This window comes from Netta rufina, assembly GCF_964035555.1.
Source record: "Netta rufina genome assembly, chromosome: 1".
NCBI lineage: Eukaryota > Metazoa > Chordata > Aves > Anseriformes > Anatidae > Netta > Netta rufina.
In genome coordinates, this window is record NC_140123.1 from 142,932,855 (window position 1) to 142,956,476 (window position 23,622).

The window sequence follows — 23,622 nt, forward strand, 5'->3', positions numbered from 1 at the left end:
CAACAGGGGGCAAAGTTTCCAGTGGGTTTTAAACAGAGCAAAGCAGCAGCTATTCCTTCAACTAAGGTCAAAGAAAAAAATTGAGGCAGTGTTTCAGAACTACTCCCATGTCCAGCGTGAGAAGCCCTGCTCTGGAGGGAGCAGTTCTGCTGGGCAGGAACCTGGCAGCACCACGGCAGTGTTCAAGCTGGCACCTGCGCTGGCTGCACGCTCCCTGGCAGGTGGCAGTTTGAGCTCCCCACATGCTGAAGCTGGTTCTGCATTACCCGAGGCCCGGAGGATGGATGATGATGATGCAGCATGGCTGGAAGCTCGAACTGCACCAGGAAAATTTACAAATGTTGATTAATCCAACCCCAAAATTGATGTCAGACTTGAAACAGGCCCTCGTTCCAGGGCTTTGCCATTCCTGGGTTATCTGGACGTGCCTCTTAAAGCAATCTGTTACATCTGAGGCAGTAAGCATTTATTCCTGTTCCTCCTGCTTCCCCTTCGCCACTTTTCCTTTTTCCTTACGCAGACTATTACCCACTTAACTCCCAAACAGGACAAAGAACAAGCATTGATTTAACTATGGAAATAGAAGACAAGTTACAGTTAAATGTAACGTATTATACTTAGAAAATAGTTTCAGATTTCACCAATACTGGTTTCTCTCCAACTCAGGGCTGAGGCTCAGGAAAGAAATACATACCACATGTTTGAGTCATGCACCCACTGTTGAAATAAGATACCTGTAAGGAAGGGAATGCACAGACATACAGCGTTACTGCATTCAACAAAGCCTCCCTCTCCAAGCTTTTACAAGAGAAAAACCTAGAAGTCCAAAACAATTTCATCAGCTTTCTTGACTCCAGAACAGTGCAACTGTAGATACGCCTCTGCTAAGAGGAATCATTGCAATATACCTCATGGATTGGTCCTATAAAAAAAAAAAAGAAAAAAAGAAAAAAAGAAAAAGCAGTGAAGATTATACTTGGAGCTTTTTCTTTAAGGACTTGAGCAGCGTGACTTGTAACAGAAGCCTTTCTTAAAATGGAAAGAAATGCAGCAGTAATTAGTGTTTAGAAATGTCAAATAATTCCTGCAAGTTACAGCTGCTTGAGAATGACTCTGTAAAGTGGTTCTCCTCTTATACCGTACCAGTAGAGTCTCATATTTGGAGATGGAATTCAGATTAGATCTGGACTACAGTTAGCCCCCCGCACCACAGGTGCTGCTCCCTTCCACCCAAGAGGAGGAGGGTGATGAGCCCAGCAGAAGAGGGAGTGGGACTGTTCCCTGCCAGGGCAGGGGCTTCCCCAGCCCTTTTAGCACCCCTGCTCAGGCTTCATTGCCAAAGAGGAAGCACCGAACCGCAGCTGGGCACATTTCACCTGTGCTGCAGGCTGGGAGAGCAGCCAAGTCCCCGAGTGGCCCAGATATGCATCGATAACTGCGTGACAATCGCAGCCATGAGCGCTCCCCTACTGCTCCGGGCATTATCCTGCACACCTTCTCCCTCCCTCTTCCTTCACCTCTGGGACTCCTCTCTTAAAGACTCATTCTGTGAATGGCTCTTTGCAGTACCTTGTTCCAGAGAATTTTATCAGAAGGTCCAAGGCTCACTGATTGCTGCTTTTGAGATGTTAAGGCTCTCCTTGGAATGGGTTTCTTGCACTTTCCTGCGATGAACTGGCTAACAGTTACATCACTCCCGGAGCAAGAAGGAAAGGTTGGAACCTGCTGTTCTGCAAGAAAACCCGCCGCTCAGCAAAAGCAGGTTGGGATTATTTCAATGACTTTGTTTGATACTCTACAAAGGTAACAAACAGCAGCACAAAGCGCAGTCGTACAAAAGCGCAGTGCCTGGGTTTAGTGCAAAATATACAACTAACTACTACGGCCAGGGAAGCCCAAAGTTTCAATTCTTTTTATTTTTTTTATTTTTTTAATTTTTTTACAGTGTACATTGTTAAATAATGTAAAGAAAACGCTTGTAATTCAGAAACAGATTTTATGTGGAAAAAGATACTCAAAGTGTAATATTAAACAAAATAATTTAACAGTTCAGTAGCATTAGTTTATTCCTCTAGACTTCAGTTATTCATCCACAGGAGGGGAAGGGGGAATCAATGGTAAATAAAACCAGTTCTTGCATAACATGAAGTGAAAACGACCTCAAACTTATTAGATCAAAATTAAATAACCACGTGCTGCGTTCAGCTGATTACTTCCCCTGTCATGAATATTCCCCTTGTTTCATTACTGCCGCGGGTTTGCAAAACTGCTCCTTTTCCTCCAGCACACCTCTCCCCTCACACTGGGTGTATTCAGGAAACCTCTGCATCTCGTCAGACCAAAGAGCAGAGGTTTTCTCTTCAACTTCAGCAGCAGGAACCCCTGTTTTCTGCCCCCCTTTCCACCACACTCACGCCGTGAGCCTTGAGCCTCCTCTCCTGTAGCTCCAGTCTGCACTTTAGTTACAAAGAATAAACCCCCAAACCTAAGGAACTCGGAGCCCAGCCTCCTTGCCACTGGCTTTCACCCTCAGGCATTCCTCTCCACCTTGTACATGCCCTTGCTGCCAAAACTGCTGTAAAAAAAAAAAAAAAGTGACAGGAAAGGAAGGGATCTTGCGTGTTTCTTTGTAAAAATAAAAGCGAGAACATCCACAGACAGAAAAAACTCCCTATTAAGGCTCCACGGGGGAACAGCACTCAGGGAAAAAAAAAAAATAATCAGGCAAGTAACATCTCCTTGATGCACCACCTTCCAGGATACCACTGAGCTACTCCCAAGTACCGGGAAGCAGAACTCTGATCCTTCACAGCTTTTTGCAGCACTACGTAAATACTGGCTGGTATTATTTTTACTTTGAAGAGGAAACCAGTATTTTTAAATATGAAAAGGGAAAATGAACAAAGCAGAAGGTACAGTACAGTTACTAAGAGGTGACGGTTAGCTACAGTCCTGGTACCAGCTTGGAATTTGTTAGAGTGAACAAAATCATAAATCCTCCAAAATGAGACTGAGGAAACTTCTTGATGCCGGCTGTTTCAAGTGCATCCATTGCCGGCAATGGACGTTGCACCAGGACAGTTTATTCCTGGCTTAAATGGATTTAAAAAAAAAAAAAAAAAAAAAAAAGAAAAGGAAGAAAAGCAATCCCAGCAGACAAGCCCATGCCAACGAGCAATGGCACCTCTCCCTCAAACCACATCCTGACCAAACATCTTCACCACTTCACAGGTGGAGTCAAACTGCATCTGAAATGGGACCTTTCCCAAAGACACACGTTCTCCTCAGCCTCTCCATTTCTGATCCAGACCTCCTGCCTCTGTAGACAATATTGGTTAGTCTCAATTTGGCATCACCCGCAACCCTCCGTCCCACCCCCACCTGGCCCTCATCACACCAGCAACTTCAGACCACCCCTCGGACAAGTTTCCCCCACACGCGGCACCTTGTTCCCATCCCCTGCCTCAATGACTTTGCCCTCCACGCACCTACTCTAAACAGCAACGGTATCGCTAAGAAAACTGCAATGTCCCGGTCTCTAGGTACCAGTAATCCATCCATCCTTCTCTGAACTTGCCCTCCGTCCGCCTCGGGGTCTGCTGGGAAGACGATGCTAACTGCAGAAGCAAGAGAAGTCCAAGGCACTAAAATATCCAGCAAGCATACTGGGAGAACAGACAAGTATTCAAGTACATTAATTTATACAATTTTACATTCACATTTATTTATCTAATACAATGAAAATACAAAGGAAAAAGTTAAAGTGTCTCCAATAAGTATAAGGATATAGCTAGCTTTTTTTCCCATTTTTTTCTTTTTAACTTTTTTAACCCTCTATATTCCACTCATTTTTAAACTACTGTTGTCCAACAACATTTATATATCACAGTGTTTCCACATCAAAACTGATGGTAAGTACATGTCCGCAGGGAACTTTTAAAATTTTTAAACAATTTAAATTGCTCTAATGCTGCAGTCAAAGCTGTTAATATCTTACTTAAAGCAGTAATGACCTATCAAGCACGGGCTGCACTGCAAGTCCATTCATGTGCCCCACCATTCTGGAGCCAAATACAATTGACTGGGGAGAGGGAGAGGAGGGGGATTTGGACAGCTTTTCTCCTGGTCTTGGTTCTTCAGGGAGAGAGGAGAAGTGTGCTAAAGCCTCATGCTAGGATTCAACTCTCCCAATCTCAACACGCGTGGATTCAGCCTCAAACCAGAGAGAAATTTTATAGCAAGACTGCGTTAACTGACCCCAGAACTGATCTTCACAGCTCTCGCTCCACACAAGAGCGGGACCCCTCAAGTCAAAAGAACTGTCCCATCGTAAGGATGCTGATCATCCTCCTCCCCCTTGCAAGCGTGTGGGGAAACCCCCTTTACATAGTTAACAGCAATGGTTGGAAAAGAGAAAATCATTCCCAGTCTGGCAAGCCACCAGTTCATTGCAGCACTAGGAGCTGATACAGGGCCCCGTCTCCCTCCCCATGTCCTGTCCCGAGGTCTGGCCAGCACGGTGTCCGAGCGCGGCTAAGTGGTCCGCAGGTTGGAGCCTGGAGGGTTGCTGATCGATTTCTGCAAACTGCTGATGTTGAAGCTTTGCAAAGATGCGGCACCTACGGGCTGGAACTGGCCAAGTGGCTGCTGTGCTGGACCACCCGTCCCGCTCCACGGAGCGGTGAAGGACGCGGCCGGATAACCATACTGCTGCGGAGGGCACATGGCCTTCGTGAAGGGACCTAAAGAGGTAGCTGATGCTGCAGAGATGGGCGTAGCACCCAGGGAAGATGTCATAGAGATACAGAGCTGACCTGGAGCCGAGAATTTTCTTGCCATTCCAGGGCCCTGAAAGAAAATCCAACCCTTGAGTTACACAACTGCTTAAAATCCACATGCTATCCCCTCAGCCCTTCCAGATGGATATTTGCAAGGACACACTATGGCCTTACTCTTCAGTTATCCCCCTTCCCTTTCACAGCATGTAATAAAATGCTGCACGGAAAAGATATACCCAACATTTTTGAGGCACAGTTGTCCATGCTACGTGGCAACCATACTCTGTTTGACACACTAATGAGACAGCAGTGACAGTTGACAGTTTCTTCTTATAAACGTTAAATCTTGGGTTAAATCTTACCTCATAGTTGCTATGCCCTTTGCCAACTTTCTTGCCAGACAGGTTCATGGCATCTCGGGCCCAGTTATCTACCAGCTTGTGCAGGTCATCTGTGAAAGTCCCTTTTCGGCTAGAGGCAATAGCAGTGGGCTGAGACTGGGGTGCTTGGCTGTTGACTGTCGCCCCGACTGTGTTAGTGCTACTGGTCCCTAGAAGTACAAGAAACAGGAGTCAAAACTCAGGTTAAAGATCACCTTCCTCTAGTAAATGTAGTAATTGTGGCAGTGGTACAACAATAGAGAGCCAGTTAAAATGCCATGCAGATCAAGTCTACATTTCAATTCCAAGGCACGCTGAAGTAGGAACTACAAGGACTCCTACAGGCACATCTGTTTCAGGGGTATGGTTGCTTTTCAAGAAGAGCTGCAAGTAGTCATCTTAAGAGGGGAATGGTAGCAGCCTCTAGGTCTTTGCAGAAGAAAAAGAAGATTAGATTTTGGCACCAAATGACAGAAATCACATCATTCTCTCATCCTATGCCTTTTAATCAGCAGCAACCACTATCAGCACAAGTCAACACCACCTTGGAGGACACAATGCTGGATGCTGAACAAGGAGCAGTACAATCAGCATAGCCAGCTGCTCTGTAGAAAATTATCTCCACTACGTAAAATGAAGAGGAAAAATTCACCCAGATTACACAAAAAAGCCACAGTGAGAAACAGCAACTGTTGTTCCCAATAGCTGCCATACTTCTGTTCTTGAGAATAACCAGATGGGACTGTCTGCATCCACCAAAGAGCCAGGATCGGCATGGGAAGCCTGCACTGCATTACATTTTGCTTTTTGCCTCTGAAGGCATTTTTTTGCCATTATGTTCACATTTCCTATGTCAGAAGAACAAGCATTTCAGATGCAAATGACTAATACAGCTTAAAGAAGGCAGAAATGAGAATTGTTCCTTGGCCTTGCTGTGAAAAGTTTTTCTGTTCACTGGGCTGACCGCAAGAAGACAAAGAGAAACCTTCACAGAAATACCAGGGCTCGGTTCTGCTACAAAGCTTGCTTAACAGCAGCCTGTAGAAAACATCACAAAGTGTTGTTTTGGATAGCCTCCCTGCCCTACCCCTCTCTCATAAACAAGCAACTTCACTCAAGTTCGAGCTTTCCAAAGCTACCAAAATGGTAATCAAAGCTGTATACCATCAAGGAAGCTTTCTGAATTCCTAGTGGTACTGCAAAGTGTCTTCACTTACAGATGTGGAAATGATGGTTAACCACTAGGCCTATAGTTGTGGTTTTTGTTTTTGTTTTTGTTTTTTTTTCTGAAGGACACAGTAAAGGCAGAAGTAATCTAGATTTCTCAAACCTATTTAGTACAAAACCAATTAAAGCATCAAAAATAAGCATCCTGCCATTGCGGTGCACACCCCCTCACCTGTTTGGTCTTGGTTCTCAAAGCTCCTCAAACCTTTCTACTGACTTGCTCTGAAGACTGCAACCGGCAAGTCTAAAAAAACTTGAGTGTATGGAAGGATTTCTGAAGAAAACTGATTAAAAGTGGAGCACGAAAAGCCCCAGCAAGGCAAATCACCTCTGCGTTGTAAGGGCCAAATGAGAGTCCCTGTCTCCCGCCTGACAGCTAACCCACCTCCACCTGGCCACCTGCCCCATTGCTCGCAACCACGGTACCAAAGCGAGAACTGGCTCCAAACCCCTGCAGGAATGCTTCACGTTGAGGAGTGGATCAGGAAGGTGAGGTACTTACTACGCAGGACAATTAAGCAAAGTGTTACTGCCTCTAGTGGTGCTGAAGAGGGAAGGATCCGCATCCCTCCCACCAGTTCCAACTCGAGCATGGGCACTCCCGGGCACAGGCAGGCAGACACATGCACCAGTACCCGCGGGAAGGAAAGCGTTAGGTTCCCTGACCAGGGTGTGCAGCTGCAGCTCAGATGGACAAGTAACAGAAATTCACTGTAAGGCAGTAAAGAAAAATCTACAACAAAATAACGAGACCCTGAAGCATGCAGTGCACGGAAAGTGCTCAGAATACAATTATTTCATCAGAACTATGACATGAAAGGTGAAATTAAAGACAAAACAAGCAAAACCGACAAAGAGGTACTCAAGAGGAGGCATCAAAACCAGTAACAACCACATTCCACCACAAGGGTTCATGCAGAGCTTGACACACTCACTCTCACACTCTTCGTGATGGCCAATATCTGGGTTTGGTATCTCACATTTCTGCTGTGACGAGTAAGCATACAGCTTACAACCTAGGCCCTAAGCTGAGGAGCTTCTTCAGGCCACAGAAAGAATAGATTTATTCACGAAATATAATACTGTGCATTCATCTGAAAATGTGAGAAGTCTTTTAGGGAATCTCAGGGGCTTTGGAATGGATTGGTTTAGGGTTTGGTTCAGGGTTTAAGGCAGGTGGGAAAGGTGAGAGGCAACGAGAGCCTTGTCTACAGAATGATTTTGTTTTGGAGCTCCAGCCCCAGGTCGCAATGTGAAGCAGACCAGCCCGTACCATTAGAGGCAAGCTATAAAATTACGGCAGCTCCCACAGTATCAATTTTAAAATTTCCCTCTCAGGAATTTCACATTTTAGCTCTGATGTATTCACCACCTACCGAAGCTGCCATCCAGAAGAGTCTGAAAAGGAAGTGTTTCAAGTTGTAGCGTTCAATGGGAAGAGCCCCCCGCATTCCTGCTCGGTCACAGCAGCCGTCCCCAGTTCTGCTCTGAGGTGAGTGATCAGAAGTGAAAAGGCTTCTCCCTCTCCAGCCTGCTACCTACAATGCCTTTATTCTACTCTTTTTATTTTTTTTAATCTCCCCATAAGCCAGCAGTGAAAAGGCACCTTCAAAATCTGAAATGGCACAACCACATCCAGGCTTTTCTCAACATCTCTTACTTTCAGACACAGACCGGAGATCTGGGTCTGATGGCTCGCTCTCACTCTTAAAATGCTGAAGGAGTCTCTGCAATTGGAGCTGTCACCGAGGTGGCAGAACCCAGCAGAGAGGCAAGCAGGCCAGCTGCTCAAAGGTATGGTTTTAGCACATCACAGTGAGCTGCTGCCCCTGATGCTCGATTCACTGTCATTAGCAGTGAGCAAAGAGCTCTGCAGTGAAGGTGAGGCTCTGCCCGCCTCCACCTTCCTGCAGCAGTAACAGCCACGCTGTATAAATATGCTAACAACAGAGTAGACATTAGAGGGCACAACAGAGACAGACAGATGCTGTGCTGGAGACAGAGTCAGGGAGGTAAGGCTTCGGTGACCAGAAAAAGCCAATGAACAGCTTCACAATCAGGAATTGGAGATAACAGAAATAAGATAATTACTACAGAGCTGGTTGCAAGGACAGACTTTTTTCACCATCTTCCCTGAAGCACAAAGAGAGAGTCGTTTGTTAAAGATAAGAGAAACAGTGAGAAGTGTTTAGTATCAGCAAACAGTACAAAAAGCTTGGGGAGAAACAGAGGACGCAGCACAGCATGGCTCTGGAAGTTACCACTGGGACATTCTAGGAACAAATCCAAAGGCTGGTCTGACAGCTTTATCAGTTGTACTTTCGGAGAAAGAAATGGTTCAGCCTCCTGCTTTTATTCTTCAGAATTCCCAAAATAGTGAAGAATGGCAGGAAGCAGCATTGTTATCACAAAAGGAAAAACAAGCTCATCTGCCATTTTTTTCAGGACATAGAAAGCGTTTCACAGCTCTCAAGTTCAACCGTGTCACAAAACGAGCAGAATTTGATAGGCCAAGTGCTTTCATAGTTTGTCACCCTATTTCCCCAAGTCTTCCCAGCTCCGTGGAGCAGTTCAGACTTTCCCTGCCAAGCTGTACCGCTCTGTTTCTCCAGCTGCACAGTGAAAAGCATCAATTACCGCACTGTTTCCTCAACACTGCTGATTTTAACCCAGCATCTTTTCCAGTTGTCACTCTCCACGACAGTCTGCAATAGCATTTCAAGGACAAGACTCCGGGAAGCAAGCAACTTGTAAGAAGCCGGGAGCCAGGCCAAGCCGTGCCATACCTTTACAAGTATTACCTGCTTTTACAGGACAGCTACAAAACACTTTTCAAAAGGAACCCATGTCCCTTAGCACCAGTCCCACAGGCAAGGGATATACATGCCAAAGTACTCTTCTAGCCAGATGATGTGCAATTTGCAGCAAGGCATATGACGCTCGTAGGCATATGACACTAATATAGTCAATTCACTATCAAGTCCAGAAGCAGAATGGTCATTCTTTATACTCTTTATACTTTATACTCCCTACCCCAAAAAGGACAGGCCAAACCAGAGAATTTTAAAAAGCTAGCTTTGGTAGGCATTCCACTCCTTCTAAGAAAGGAGCCATAAGTCTTTGGATTGCAGATGTTAGTTACTGCACACCTGCACAGTAACGTACCTAAAATCCAATGCAATGGGCTAGAGGTGTAATTGCAAAACTCAGCAGCCAGGAAAAAATCTCCCCTCCCTCTGACTCACTCCTGTCTCAAAGGACTGAGTTGGTTGCATTGCAGCTGTCTCTGCAGAAGGCCAGGTCGAATTCCTGCACACAGTTCTCTGGCTGCCAACTGCATCGAGACAGATGCTACAGGTGCGTGGTACCGTCGTGCAGTGCAGCAACTGAAGGTCTCTAGTCAGCACTTAAAGCTTTCTCACACCAAGTCATTCCAGAGGGTGGGAAATAAATGTCAGAGCATTCGAAAGGTCGGGTCTGCAGAAGCAGCATGGGGGATGTCACAGCACTCCCCATCAAAAGCATCACATCAGCAGCCTCAGCTCAAGCATGGCCTTACTTCAGAAAATCACATCAGAAGTTTGAGGCTCTCATTTTAATCTGGCCTAACGTAAGCACAAGCGAAAGGATTTTGAAAAAGCTGCAAGATAACTTGTGAGTGCTGACAGGATGTCTGACGTTGGCTATTTCCCCACCTTTACTGCTATTTGTGTCATATTTAGTCTGTCTCCAATTCACAGTAAGAACTTCTAAATCTGGGGCTCATCCAAGTGTGCCTGGAAATATCCTATGAATATTTTTAAAACCCTCAGCACTTCAATCTTTAGCTATCCATCTGCTAATGAACACAAGAAGTCACTGCTAACTGCCTACAGGTGGCATCAATGCTCTGCACTGCAATCAACACTAGTGCTGACAGCATGCAGGAACACCCAGCTTGCACAGTAAGCACACTACTGGAGGAAGACAACACAGCCCTCCTGCGATCAGTTATAATAGTGCCCAACAAAGGAATAATTTGGAAAACAAACCTTCCTCTGTGTCCCACTAGAAAGAGTGCTTCCCCTCCAAGTCTTATGTCAGCTAATATATGCTGAAACATAATTACTAAGCAGGCCAGAACAAAAGGCCCAGGCACCAACGTCTTACAAGCTAACCCTGATTTCTGGTATCTCACTGAACTGCCCAGAAAAGTTTCTGCCAAAAGCTTGGAGAAATCAGTGTTTGTTGTTATGGGTTTAACAAGAGAACACCTGAGGTGAGAACCCAAACTTCTAACGGCGTGCTAAGAGCAGCTCAGCTGTGCTATGGAATGGGAGGGAATACAAGGTGGCAGATGAGGATGGGCTGCATGAAACAGATCCAGGCAGCAGAAGAAAACAAAAAGACGAAACAAAAAAAAACAGACAAGGAAGGAGTAAAGGTGTTACACACAAAGAGCCAAGCAGGGCGTACTCAGAAATCGGGTCCTCCTGCCACCAGGCTTGAAGGTCACTCTCTCAGATGCACAGTTAAACTTCGCACAGCCTGTGAGAAAACAAAAACGGGAAGAACAGAGGAAGGAGAGGAGAAGAGACAGAACACCACTACAAGATGTTAGCAACTTGAGGTTGGAAGGGTGAAATGCATTAACATGGCACACAAGAATAAGCCTCAAAAGAGTGGACCAAAGAGTACGCAGACAACATACGGAGTGGAAAGACTTGCCTTCAACAGCTGCAGACATTAGGCCAAGTTTGCTGGGTTAACCTCCAGTACATAACCCAACAATAGGGTTTCAATCAAAGCCAAATGCCAGCAAACGTATCTAACTGTAAAATATTCTGTACAACTCTGGATGTAGGGAGATGAAAGTAGCTCCAAAACACTTGGAACAGTTCATTAAAAAAAATCTCTAAAGAAAATTCTTCCAAAAAGTCCATTTCTGTTTTCCATTTGTACTTCTCCAATTTCAACAAAAAGTCATTTGATTTGATGCATTCAAACAGTCTATGGTAAAGCTTTTCAATAAGATAATAAATCAGAAATAATGGGAGCAACTAAGTTCACAGAAGTAAAAGAATCCCCTTAATGAGTGGCAAGGAAAAAAAAAAAACCTTCCCAAATAAATCAGGGCTGAGTGAGAAATGCTTTGATAACATACTAACTAATTACAAGCCATTCTTAACTTGAGTAAAATTAACAATTTATTATTCCTACACCATTCCATACTCCTACACTCTTATCCAGCATATCTCTAACCCATAATGCACAAAATGGGCCTCTTTCCTTTTATTGTTTTTATCATTAACAGAAACAGTCCTTTTAGATTTAACTGCTTTGGCTAAGTCTTCTTAAGTTTCCTACCATTTCAATCATCTCTTAACACCAAAGCTGTTCTGCCCCTTCCTCAGTCTCACTTCACATTTGCACACACCTCCCCCCCGGCTCCTTCTCATCTGTCTCCTCCTCATCCTTCCAGCCAACACCTTTTCCCCCAGGTCAGAAGAATATTGCTTGCTGCCATCACACTGCATTCTTTGTGTCCTTCTTAGTGTTTTCATTAGGGCAGATGGGGCCATATGCTATGTATTCACAACCTCAACACTCTCAACATGCCTTACTTATGTGAGAAGCCAGAAAATTAGTTGCAAAAAAAAAGTTGTTATCAGTGTCCATGCATATGGGTTAAATTCCCTGTCTGTTTCACAATATGTATTAAATATCAAGTGTCATCAAGCAGACCATTCTCTCACCAGCAGCAAAGGTGCAAGACTCGACACTAAGTCCGTTTAAAGTCTTACCTTGGCCTGGTGCAGAAAGGCTTGGTACCGAAAGGGCACCGTCACTGGTAAAGGCAGAGTAGAGATTTTCGCTAGAAGGTGAAGGTTTGAGGGGCTGTAACAGATGGTTCTGTCCAGTCTCTGGAACGCTACCAGGAGGATGAAGAGTTTGCTGTGGGGGTAAGACTGATGGTGCACTCTGAGCTGATAGATTGCCTATAGGAAGAACAAAGGCAAAACACACTGAATATTTCAGTTTCGTCAAGTCATTTTCTAAGCTTTTGTCATTGTTTCCAAGTGAGAGGAAAAAAAAACAACAGAGGAAAGTATGAGTGAGCTATTTTGTTAGTAATGCAGAAAGAAATGCAGGGGCAGGTTGTGGGGGGAAGGATATCACCCTCTGGACAAGCATGACACTCCCAGAGAGAGAGAGGTGCAGGGACTACAGCAGTTTGTAAGAAAGGAGTTAAGACTGGAATAATTTTATGTACTTTGGTCTTAAGGGAACTCAGTGTTAGCTCACTGTCACGCTCACACTCAGCCCCTCTACCAAATAACAAAACAGAAGTGAGCCCACAGTGTGACTGGATACAGACCCTGCTGCATGACATGGGGCTGACCCTCCAATGCTGTTTACTCAGTGCTACGGGATTTGAGGGACATATACGATTACACAGCAAGCATCTGACAAACACATCAATCAGTCACAGAACTATTTTCCAATTTGTTATAAATACTGTTTTAACGAGAAAGGAAGCCTTGACAATTGAAACTTTCAATTTGGTAAGTATAAAGAATTGTGACTGGAGATGAGTGAGATGGTGATGAGAGACCGGTCCCACTATACAAAATCATTTTCAGGAGAAAATAACAATAGTTTATGAAAAAAATCCCCGGTACAGTAAATTTACACTAATTTACACTTTTCACTCTGGATAGGAAGGATTCCCAGTCCTCTTAACCAGACACATACCACTAATATAATACAAAAAAAAAAAAAAAACTCAATTTGATAACTGCTCTTACAAAACTACATGATATACTTTCTGTATGTTTCAGTAGATTGCAAAATCCACAAGCAAGACCATCAACTAGCAAAAGCGATTTAAGACTTCATAGTCCAGACAATAGAGGAACTTGGCGGGAGAAGGAGAGACAGGAGAGAAGGGGGTGGACAAATCACATCTATCTGAAAGTGACAGACAGCACCATGTCAGTACTATCTTACCTAGAAAAAATGTAGAAAGCCTTACCTGATAGTTGAGGGCTCTTATTTCCCTGGGAACTGCTACGGCTGGACTTGCTGCCTTTTCCTTTAGTGGGTCGTCTTCTCCTTCCTGAAAGGGGTGCAGCTGGGGGAATAATTACTGCAGGCGGGACCTTTCCTAATTTTGTGTACAGTGATTCAATCTCCTGCTTCTGGCGACTCTGCAGCTCCTGGATCTCTTTAAGGTGCCTGACAAGTAACAAAAGAGTATGACTTAAAAAAAAAAAATAAAAATGTATGCATGTGTGCATACAATCCTTCCCAGTTTGTTTGGTCACACTTCCATTAACATTCAAGAACAGAGGAAATAAATCCCTTCCGCAAATAACCACTGAATGCATATGGCAGAAGGCCTGTCTTTTTCTATTGTGCTTTAACGCTGACTAGAATTCCAATACAAAGCTCCCAGTGCTGTATCATAAAACCAGAATAAACAGATGTACCGACAAGAACATACAGCTACCATAGAAGATCAAACCATACATCATAAATGTTGCAGGAACAGTTAGATTACTCATTTTATGGGCCTTGGAGGCCATACATTTGTATTGCACCATTCTTTTCAGATCAGAGCAGTTGCCAGCTGTTCTAAAAAGCCAGCTTTCAATATAAATTAGGAGGTCATATTCCTTGATTTCTGAGTTTTTTTTCTAAATTAACAGGGATTATTCAGGAAAAGGAGAACGAATACCAGAATGCATATTAGAAATGCCTAGTTGTGTGTCATTTTCAAGTGACACCAATATTTCTACTAACCACTGAATTTCAGTCCTATGCAAAAACTTCCATGCATCTGCATAGATTTACCCAGTATGGCAATCAATCTATATATAAACACATGCAACAAGATTACAGGTTATAATATTAAGCATAACAAGTGTGTACACCCATTGTTTGGAACTTTTTAGTTCTCACTAAAGGATTTTACTTTCCATATAAACACCAGCAATGGGACCTGATGTTTAGCAAAGGTTTAGTGTTTTAAAGAAGTTAACCTTTTTTCTTTGTGAAAAGTAGAGTCCAGAGGAAATGAAAAGATATTCATACTGAGCATCTGCTACATGTTTCATACACACACAAGGCAAAATAAAGCCTTACTTCTCCCGTAATCGACGGAGTTCCAATTTCAAGTCTTCATCTTCAATATCCGACTCGTTGTCACTGCTCATGTAGGAAGAATTGAACGAGTTGCTAAGGCTCTGAACAGGGAGGCTGATCTTTGACCCCATGGGCTGGAGAGAGTCTGGGCTCCCTGAGCCGTCATCCACATCCTTAGCCATTCCACTCAAGAAGGCGGCCTCCAGCTCAGAGGATGGACCATTCAAGTGTGGGGACTGCCTTAACTCCAACTCTTTCTTAGGAGCTGCGGCCGAAGAAGCAACTTGTTCCAAGTCCACGGAGAGAGGAAGAGTCATTGGCTCTTTCTCTGCACAGGTGACCTCATCCTGAGTCTTTGACACTGAAAAGCGCCCCACTTGGTCTGTTGTTGTTGTTACCTGAAAGCGTCCAACCTTCGTCGGCTGACCAACATCTACTGGCAACTGCAGCACAGGAACTGGCTGAGGAACACCACCTCCCACATCCACAGAAGAGTCAGTGATAACCTCACTTTTCCGACTGCCAGCCTGCTTTACCAGTGTACTCTCTGGACTACTGCCAGAAAGAGGCGAAGAATCAGAGGAGGTGGTTTCAAATTGCACTGGCTTAGTTTCAGGTTTGTCACTCTCTTTTAGCACATCATCCACTGCCACAGATACCTAGAACAGAAATGTTATCACACAGATCTTCTTAGCTCTTCCTCAACATGATGCTCTTATTTACCTTAAATACTTAAAATCATATGGGGGGAAAAAATAACTAGTTTCCCCGGAATGCCACAAAGCAAGCTTCTTCCCTCCAAGTAACACATGACCACACAAAATAGCAGGTCTAGATAGGCTGGATGATTAACTGCCCAAAATCCCAACAGATTCAGAGGGGACTTGCATCACAGTCAGGACTTCCGTCACATAAAGGCCAAGGCCAACAGATACGCAATTAATCCTCGACATGATGAAATGCTGGATTCACAAACTAGACTTTGTATAATCTAGTGCAATCCCTGCCAAGAATAAGAACAGTATCTGCACAAAACCCTCCGATCACAAGCTCATTATGGGTATTTTCTCCCGATAGGAAAGCCTTCCAAGAAGCACACTGAGCTGGCACTAGGTAGTAACTGCTCAGTGAGGATTCCATATCAACAACTACATCAGTTTAACATCTCCCACCTGAAATCGTCCCATCTTAAGAACACCAGCTCCTGCTGCAGCAGCCATACCACTGCTCTCTCCACCACACGATGCTGAAGCTAAGAAAAAGGAGAATGGGATTGAGAAGAAAATTAGCAACAAGCTATTTACACTTCAACATTTCAAACTCAACTATCAGCTGAGTATTTATGTCATGCTTTTGAATTCATGGAACCTGATCTCTTTTCTCAGCTTTGACATATAGAATTTTAAATTTGCATTTTGATATTAAGTATTTTTCTATGAAGTTTCCCTGTGCAGTACACTTGCCACAAGTGCACTTTCTGATTGCAGTAAGAAAGCATACTGATTTCTAAAAAAGATGTGAAGTAGCCAAAGAATCAAGAACAACTGAAATTTATGTAAGAACACACTTACTTTTAGTTCAGTACCCACAGTGACTACCTAAATTTCAAATGCTGGAGATAATTTCTTAATAGAAAAATGGTACGTTAAAGAAATGCTATGAACGACGTTTACTCAAAGCAGTCTGAAGTCTGCAGAGCTGGATCCTTATATGTTGGCTCCTAATTTTATTGTTGTTTGCACTGGCAGCATAAGGTTACAAAGAAGCTGAGAAATAGCATTCTATATTTAAACTAATTCTATTGGACAGCTTGCTGTGTTTATTCAGCAACTTCCCAGTTCTTTACTTTCACCATCTAAACTTAACCAGGCAAAAAACATTCATTTTCTAGCAGTAGAATGACTTCTATGGTATCGTTACCTACCGGCATACTATAATGGGACTATTTACTCTTGCTTTTATTAGCTTTTGAAGGTTTGTCATTGAACGTGAGGCACGTGCAATTTTAATATCATTTACTAAATTAACCAGAAATAATGTTAGTATCACATTAGTGGTTTCTTTTTTAAAAAATGAAGGTTTTTTGTTTTTGTTTTTTAATTGAGATGAGTAGGAGAATACTGATTGGAAAGCCTCAGGCTACTTTTGCAGTTTGGGTTGTTTGATTCTACCCCCTAATTCCATCCCCAACAATAAAAGTCATTTAGATTTGAAAGTCATTGATCATCCAGTATTCAATTGCTGATCATCATCTAGTCATTCTTCAGCTGTTCTAAAGCAGCCAGAAGAATCTTTTTTGTTACCATGTTTCTTTAATTTCTAGTTAACACCAATTTCTCTAACTAAATAGAAATAAAACGGTGATTAGGAGGAGATATCTTACATGCAGAACAGCATGACAACACAAAAGTTCTTACTGCAAAGAATATAACGAAACAGAAAGCAGTTCCTTCAAATCCTGAAGCTGTACCTCAGAAGCATACTGGACATTCTTTGGAAGTCTTAATTTATTATTTTGGTCAGCTTTGAATACTAAATAATTTATTATAATATGCATGCATCATTCCCCTCTCTTCATCTACAGTGGAAAAGTTCAGTTTAGGTACTAAAAACTAAGACAATTCTTAAGGAATTGTCATCGTATGATGGCTATATCCTTTCAAATTGCTAGTCTGTTCAATTCTGTATTATATCTCTGTGCTAAGGAACCACCTGAAATAACAAAGGCTGTCTTACCTTCTTTCAGAGACTGTGTGGCTGTGGACACCAGTCCGGTAACCGTTGTAGATGCCACTGAGGGCACAGACTACAAGTTCAAGGGGGGAAATAAAAATAAACTTATGAGAATCACAGTCTGATTGAACCCTCAACAAATCCACCATATTGCATGTTACTGAATCTTTTAGTTCCATCAGGGCTACAGAATAACCCATGATAGGACTAATGCAAGATCTTTTAATCTGCAAGACAAGCAACACCAGCAACGAATTTTGCATGCCTTACAACCCAAGGCTGTCAGCAGTACCTCCCTTTTTACTCTGCAGAAGTAATGCGTAAGTAGCCACCTGGAGATCATAACGTTAACCACTATCATTATTTTGTATCAAACTTCTACTATAGTCGTGAGCATTCAGATCCACACGTTTAACAGCCCTCCCAAATTTAGACTGACGTAGCACATACTGCTTCTTTAACACCCTCTTTCCCCTTATCCTATAGTCACTTCCCCTTCTATTTCAGTGATATTAATGACTTTGCCAAAAAGCTATTAAGAACTAACACCAAAACCAGCCTCAAGAAACACAGTATCTATCGTGATCTATGGATTTTCCCTATTTTGTTTGACTCAGTCTTGCAAGCTGAAAGATGACTCTTCATTTTTATTTTTAAAAGTCTATGGACTAGTACAATGATATTAAAGGCAGTGATCTAAGTGCATGAACATGAGAAAACACTGACGTTACTCAGGACTATTAACTGCTACCATTGCAAACGTACACAGGCAGGAGCAGATGTCACTGGAACCGTCTCTGGACTAAGGGTTCTTCTCAGCTTAGCATCCAGATCTTCCAGTGGCTGCTGGGACTGATGAGAGAGGAAAAAAGTAAATAGGTGTCCCAGCTCAAGAGAAAAACATGTCACGTTTCAGAAAACAGCCGTATTTAACATTAAAATTTAAAGTAGTCAGTACAGCTTCCATATTTCTACCACGTTCTGTTCCTGTATGCTCACATTTCACATTTATAGCACAGTAAGACTGGGAACAATTTAAGCAATACATTTGGTAAAAATAGAAAAAGAAATGTTAACAGGAACTTCTGTTTTTCCTGAAGACAGAAGTTTGCATTCTTCCCTTAAGAATTTTGTAAAGATGCCGTGATCAAAATACTTAACAGATAGGCGGGCTAATTTAATTCAGTAATACTGTGAAAATGACATTTTGTCTGAAATACTGTATAGTTCTCTTCACTCATGCTTACAGGAAGAGATTTGATTCAAGTAAACAAATGAGGAGCTGAGATATCAGAACAATCAGGAGATAAAGATTTCTTTATGAAATAATAGTAGCAAAATGAAGCTTGAAATATTATTCTAAACACACCTTAAAAAGGCTTATTTTTATTCCTTATTAAGGAATAAAAAGAACAGGTACTTAAGACTGAGGCACAAACTGTCCTAGACTGGTCTTGGGATGACACACATTTGAACTGCAAATTAGGAATCTGATACTAAGGAAAAAAAAATAGTGTAATGAGCTATTGACAGAATCAGTAAGGAAGGCAAGCCTGGCTATTCCAAGACAAGTCCATAATTTTCCAGACAGTTATTGTGTGACAGCAGCAAATGCTCTTCACAGTCAACTAGATTTGATCCAGTAAGTCTTCTCCAATTCTGTCTCACACTCCTAGACAGGCTTTAGAGTTCAAATGAGAGGTGAAATTAGGTCAACTGTTTGCAAAGGACAAGCAAGAGATCTCTACTTATACCTTTTTTACCACAGACCCTACCAGAAAGACCTATGAGAAACCTCAGGAAGCCTTTTGGAGTAGTCCTGTGGTTTGAGTCACTAAAGTGGCTACAACTGCTTTGAGTTTGGGCAAATGATTACTAAGATACCCAGTTCCAAACAATGACCAAAAAAATTACTGTGAACTTAATGGGACTTATTTTGAACCAACTGTTTTCAGATCCATTTGCTAGCATTGCTTGTGGTAAGAACACCTAAGAATTGTCACCAAATTGGCATCTCCTCTTCAGCAAAATCATACTTCAAAAAGAACTGGCTGACAGGCTCATAAAAAGCTTCTGCCTCGAGGTAGAGGAAAAAAAAAAATTGCTTGCTAACACTACCACCTCATAGCTCTACATAAGATGACCAGCTTCTCGCTCAGCTGGAGACAGAAGATACCCATGCCTAATTACTCATGTTCTGCTTGCTAGTAAGAATTACATAAAACAAAATACAGTAGCAGTCTCCTTTCTGTTACAGGTTTTGAGAGCAATGCCTTCACTTTCATAGTCTTCTTACATACAGAGAACAAGTATTTGCCTTCTTACACTGCATAAAACTCTCCCAAGCAGTGGGCTGATCCTCATTGCTTTCAAAACATTGAAACATACTTTTTGGAGGGAAAAAAAAAAAAAGAAAACCAAAAAGTAACTCTGGACATGAAAGCCATCTGCAAGGACTCATCGATTAAAGCTGGATGTAGTACTGTCATTGATTTGCATGTGCTCCATCAGGAGGACTGAGAAGGTGATCGAGCAGGAAAAGATAGGGCGAGATGCCAACTTTCAGCATTTTGCAATTTAGGCCTTCTAGGCCGTTCCCATTCTAAACTCTAGGACACACTCTGTGCAAACTTGTCTGAGAGATTCCTGGGATCACAAAATAATTACATTTACTGGGAGAACTGAACAAACTATTGAATAAAGACAGCTGCTGCACAGACAGCACTGAAGGAAAAAAATGGAAAACAGAGGGACAATTAATGTCATAGCCGACAAAAAACACACGAAAGCAGCTAACGCCCTGCTGTTCAACTCTATTCATGCCCTTGGAACCAGGGAATACCATATTTCTCACATTTGAAAGATAGAAATGAAAATCCAATTAAAAAAGTATCTTTGAAGATCAGAATCCTAATACATATAAATCTGTTTTTACAGTTTTAGTTATAAAATGAGTCATGATAGCTCATTAACCAAAGCCGCTTTAACAGCTTAAATTATTTACAATTTTCTAAAACTATTCCTTTGTATGATAGTCAATTTAAGTCCTTTCAGATAGAGAGGTTCTCGCAGACTATTGTAAATCCCAAAAAGGAACAGCTTGCAAAGAACTAAAATGACCTTTACAGTTCATTTTAAATTCACTTCCATAGGTGAAACTTGAATTTGAGAGCTCTATTTCAAGAGATGAGAGGGAGACTGTTACCAGGGTGTCAAAGAGCAGGACTTTATCAAGGTTAGCTCACAGTCTGCATTAAAATTCAGTGGTCAAGGAGATAAATCAGACCATGATGCTCAGAAATACTGTACAAGCTTTCATGCTGTAGTTATTTTATTGGAAATAAGAAATAAAATTTAAAAATATTTTTTTAAGTTATTGAAAAATAATTATACTAATGACTTAAAAATAATCCCATTCTATGAAAGGACAGATTCCAGTTCAAGTGTAGCTTTAGGACACGTATTCAAGGACTATTCCCTGTGGACCAAAGCCACAGATGGAAGAGGTAAATACTATAAAAAGTATACATACATAGGTAGTGCTAAATTTACAACAAACTTACTTTGAACCCTAAGCAGGCACCACTAGGTACACACTGGAATGAAATATCGATCAAATAAAAATTGAATTTAAATTTAGGATCGTAATTTTCAATTTGAATAGAGTTCTATAAAAAGCTGTCTGTTTATTCAGTCTTTTTTCTTTCACAAGTAGCATATTGCCATCTCTTGATCTCATGGGTTTTGTCTGGTTATTTTTTCAGCCTTTCTTTGCATATTGAAGTGTATTCTTCCCATGTGACATTTCCTTGCACAGCATTTAGAAGATCCATAAAACAATTTTGCCTTAATTTTTTTTTCATCTAGTTTTTTCTTTTTTAAAGAAAAGTGAAGACATTTTATCTTTGTGATCTTGAGTTGACCATCTGTCCAATTCACATATAAAACACCCAAGCTAACTGTTGCACACAAGGACAGAAACTGAATAATGTTAAGCCACTGTTACATTTCAGCTCTTGTTTTGGTCTGGAGCTTCACAGACCTTTTACAACTCTAAAAACCTACTGAAATAAGTGTCTAGTAATAACTGCAAAAAAAATAAAAAATAAAACCAGGATTTCTCAAAGCCAGGAATTTTGTTGGTTTTTTTTTTTTTTTTTTTTTTTTTCATTAACATTTAATTACAGTATATAGCTATTTAGGGAAGCATCTTTTCATCGTAAGAAGAAAACAAGTTCAAGTTTATGCACGTACTCACCTGTGTTACATTTAAAAAATAAATTTAAGGTTCAGGTTAAAACACTAAATAACTCCAAGCCTGATTCAATTGCTTTTGTACTTCAGACACTGCGTACAGCATCCCAAAGGGCAAGCTGTACCTCTAGTGCTGAAGCAACTCTGGCCACTGCTCCATTTACACAAAAGGGGTTACTCAGTCAAAAGAACAGAAAAACAGACATTAATAACATGCAATGGAGAGTTTAATCGAAACATGCTCTTTGAAAGAAAAAGAGGCAGATAAAAATCTGCTGAGTCGTGTAGCACCTGAGTTAGTGAAGGTCCCGGAAAAGGTGGCAGCGGCTCACTGGACGGAGTGCCAGCTGGAAGTTCAGAGCCTACTGGTAGCACCTATGATGAAGAGGAAACGCGAGTCCATCAGACACGGCACAACAGGAGGATCAGACACCACGTTACAGTCAGTCGTGCTATATGACAGAGGCCTCTACATTTTTTCTGTGGAGACTTCCTTCCTGGAAAGTTAGCATCGAGTCCTTGGGGAGCTTTGTGACAGCTGAAGCGTGTGTGTCAGGGCTGGAAGGGTTGTCTGGTTTTGTTGTTTTAATTCAGGCTGCCTTTGACTGGCCACAATTACCAGTTGAAGCAAGCTGCTCTGCCCAGGAGCAGAGCATCTTGGCAATTGTATTTTCAAGTCTGCGAGAAATGCTACAACAGCATTTCTTCATAAATAAAGCCTCTTTGAAACGTTTTTGGAAGGGTGCAGGAATGCACTCAACCTCCTCACAAAAGATCTCTTTTAATGGCCCACTAACAACACCAAGCCATGTGCTGCTGGCAAGCTGTTCCAAGCAATGACTTGATCAGAAACTGTCACACTTGAGGATGTCTCCACTTGTTGAAAGCCCATTCGAAAGTTTCTTACACCAGTCTCCTGATCCATTACTGGCCTTGATCCTGAGGATATTGATCACCCACAGAAGATGACTAGGCCATGCAGCTGAATAAGGGGAAGTCATCCAGGTTACATGGAAGGGGTTAGAGAGACCGGAAAGGTTAGAATGAGGGATCAAAGCCTCCCAGCAAGGTTGGAGAGCACATTCCAGTTAGTTATGTCCATTGTTAGGGAAGTGGGAAGTCCTAGGAACTAAGCAATCCATTACACAATTTGAAATTCTTATTTTCAGCTGTAACCGTGAAGGTTTGTCCGTGACTCTGAAGTTTCAGAAACACAGGATAGCCTTATGAGTTCCAGTGCTGGTCAGCCAGCTTCCCATCTGTGACAGGAACACTGCTGGGTACGTGTCACCAGCCCAAAGTCTGCTCTGGTCCTTGCAAACAGAACCAGTTCTCGCCTGCAGTCACGTTACCACAGCTTACCTAATAGTTCAGACTGCAGAAATAACTGTCCAGTGAGGATACCTGCCATAATTATCCACCCTTCCCCAAATGTTGGGGTAGGAACTTAGCCAAGTTGTATTACCTCAGCTTGTGTGCGTGTGCTACGAACATACACATGGGCATTACTGTTTCTGATGCATGTTGACTTGTTCAGCTGTGGTAAATTAATCACTTTGTTTATAAGTAAGAGGTAAAACATACTTTAAATACATTCGTAAGACAACTCAAAACATATTTACCGTGCAGGCTAACAGGCTGACCATAAACAAAATCAAATACCCCCCTCACCCCCCAGTTTAGTAAACCCCAGATAACTAAAGCATTAAGCTCCTTAAAAACAACACCAAGTGAAACTAAAGTTAAGTTTTGGAAGAAAAAAAGAAAAAAAAAAAAACAAAAAAAAAAAACACAAAGTAATTTAGAAGTGAAAGACTCAGAAAGGAGCTAGTTTTCCTAGAACAGACATCAAAAACCCCAAATATTTACTACATTTAAATCCAAGCATTTTTAATTACAGGTTTGCAATTAGCAGGTTTCTAACTATTCCCAACTGTTCCTGAACCAGCAACTAGGTTTTACAGTTTTTTAATCTTTCTTTAATTCTCAGCTTCATTTCAGTATAAATGCCTCTGCATCTAGATTTCTTCCCTAACTTCCTTGGCATTATTCATGCACCTCCACAGCAGAAATTTCCTACTTTGCATTTGAAAACAATCTAAAAGGGAAAGAAGTGCCCCACT

General features: G+C 42.0%; 1 protein-coding gene across 9 annotated transcripts in view; it reads right to left on the reverse strand.

Moving 5' to 3' along the window:
- Positions 1-3,392: 3,392 nt before the first annotated feature.
- The window catches only part of LOC311214108 (serine/threonine-protein kinase WNK1-like), a 105,098-nt gene continuing 84,868 nt past the window's right edge, over positions 3,393-23,622 (reverse strand). For 3 of the 9 annotated variants that reach the window (XM_084294548.1, XM_084294541.1, XM_084294549.1), the window contains 11 exons: positions 21,791-21,874; positions 18,011-18,097; positions 17,249-17,318; positions 15,685-15,764; positions 14,513-15,171; positions 13,401-13,603; positions 12,169-12,363; positions 10,820-10,912; positions 8,477-8,518; positions 5,141-5,328; positions 3,393-4,848 (listed from right to left, as the gene is read on the reverse strand). In XM_084294548.1, the coding sequence (XP_084150674.1) occupies positions 4,534-4,848; positions 5,141-5,328; positions 8,477-8,518; positions 10,820-10,912; positions 12,169-12,363; positions 13,401-13,603; positions 14,513-15,171; positions 15,685-15,764; positions 17,249-17,318; positions 18,011-18,097; positions 21,791-21,874 (2,016 nt within the window). In that variant the 3' untranslated portion in view covers positions 3,393-4,533. The remainder of the gene's footprint in view (positions 4,849-5,140; positions 5,329-8,476; positions 8,519-10,819; positions 10,913-12,168; positions 12,364-13,400; positions 13,604-14,512; positions 15,172-15,684; positions 15,765-17,248; positions 17,319-18,010; positions 18,098-21,790; positions 21,875-23,622) is intronic. The other 6 variants (XM_084294542.1, XM_084294545.1, XM_084294546.1 and 3 more) reach the window with 6 other exon arrangements.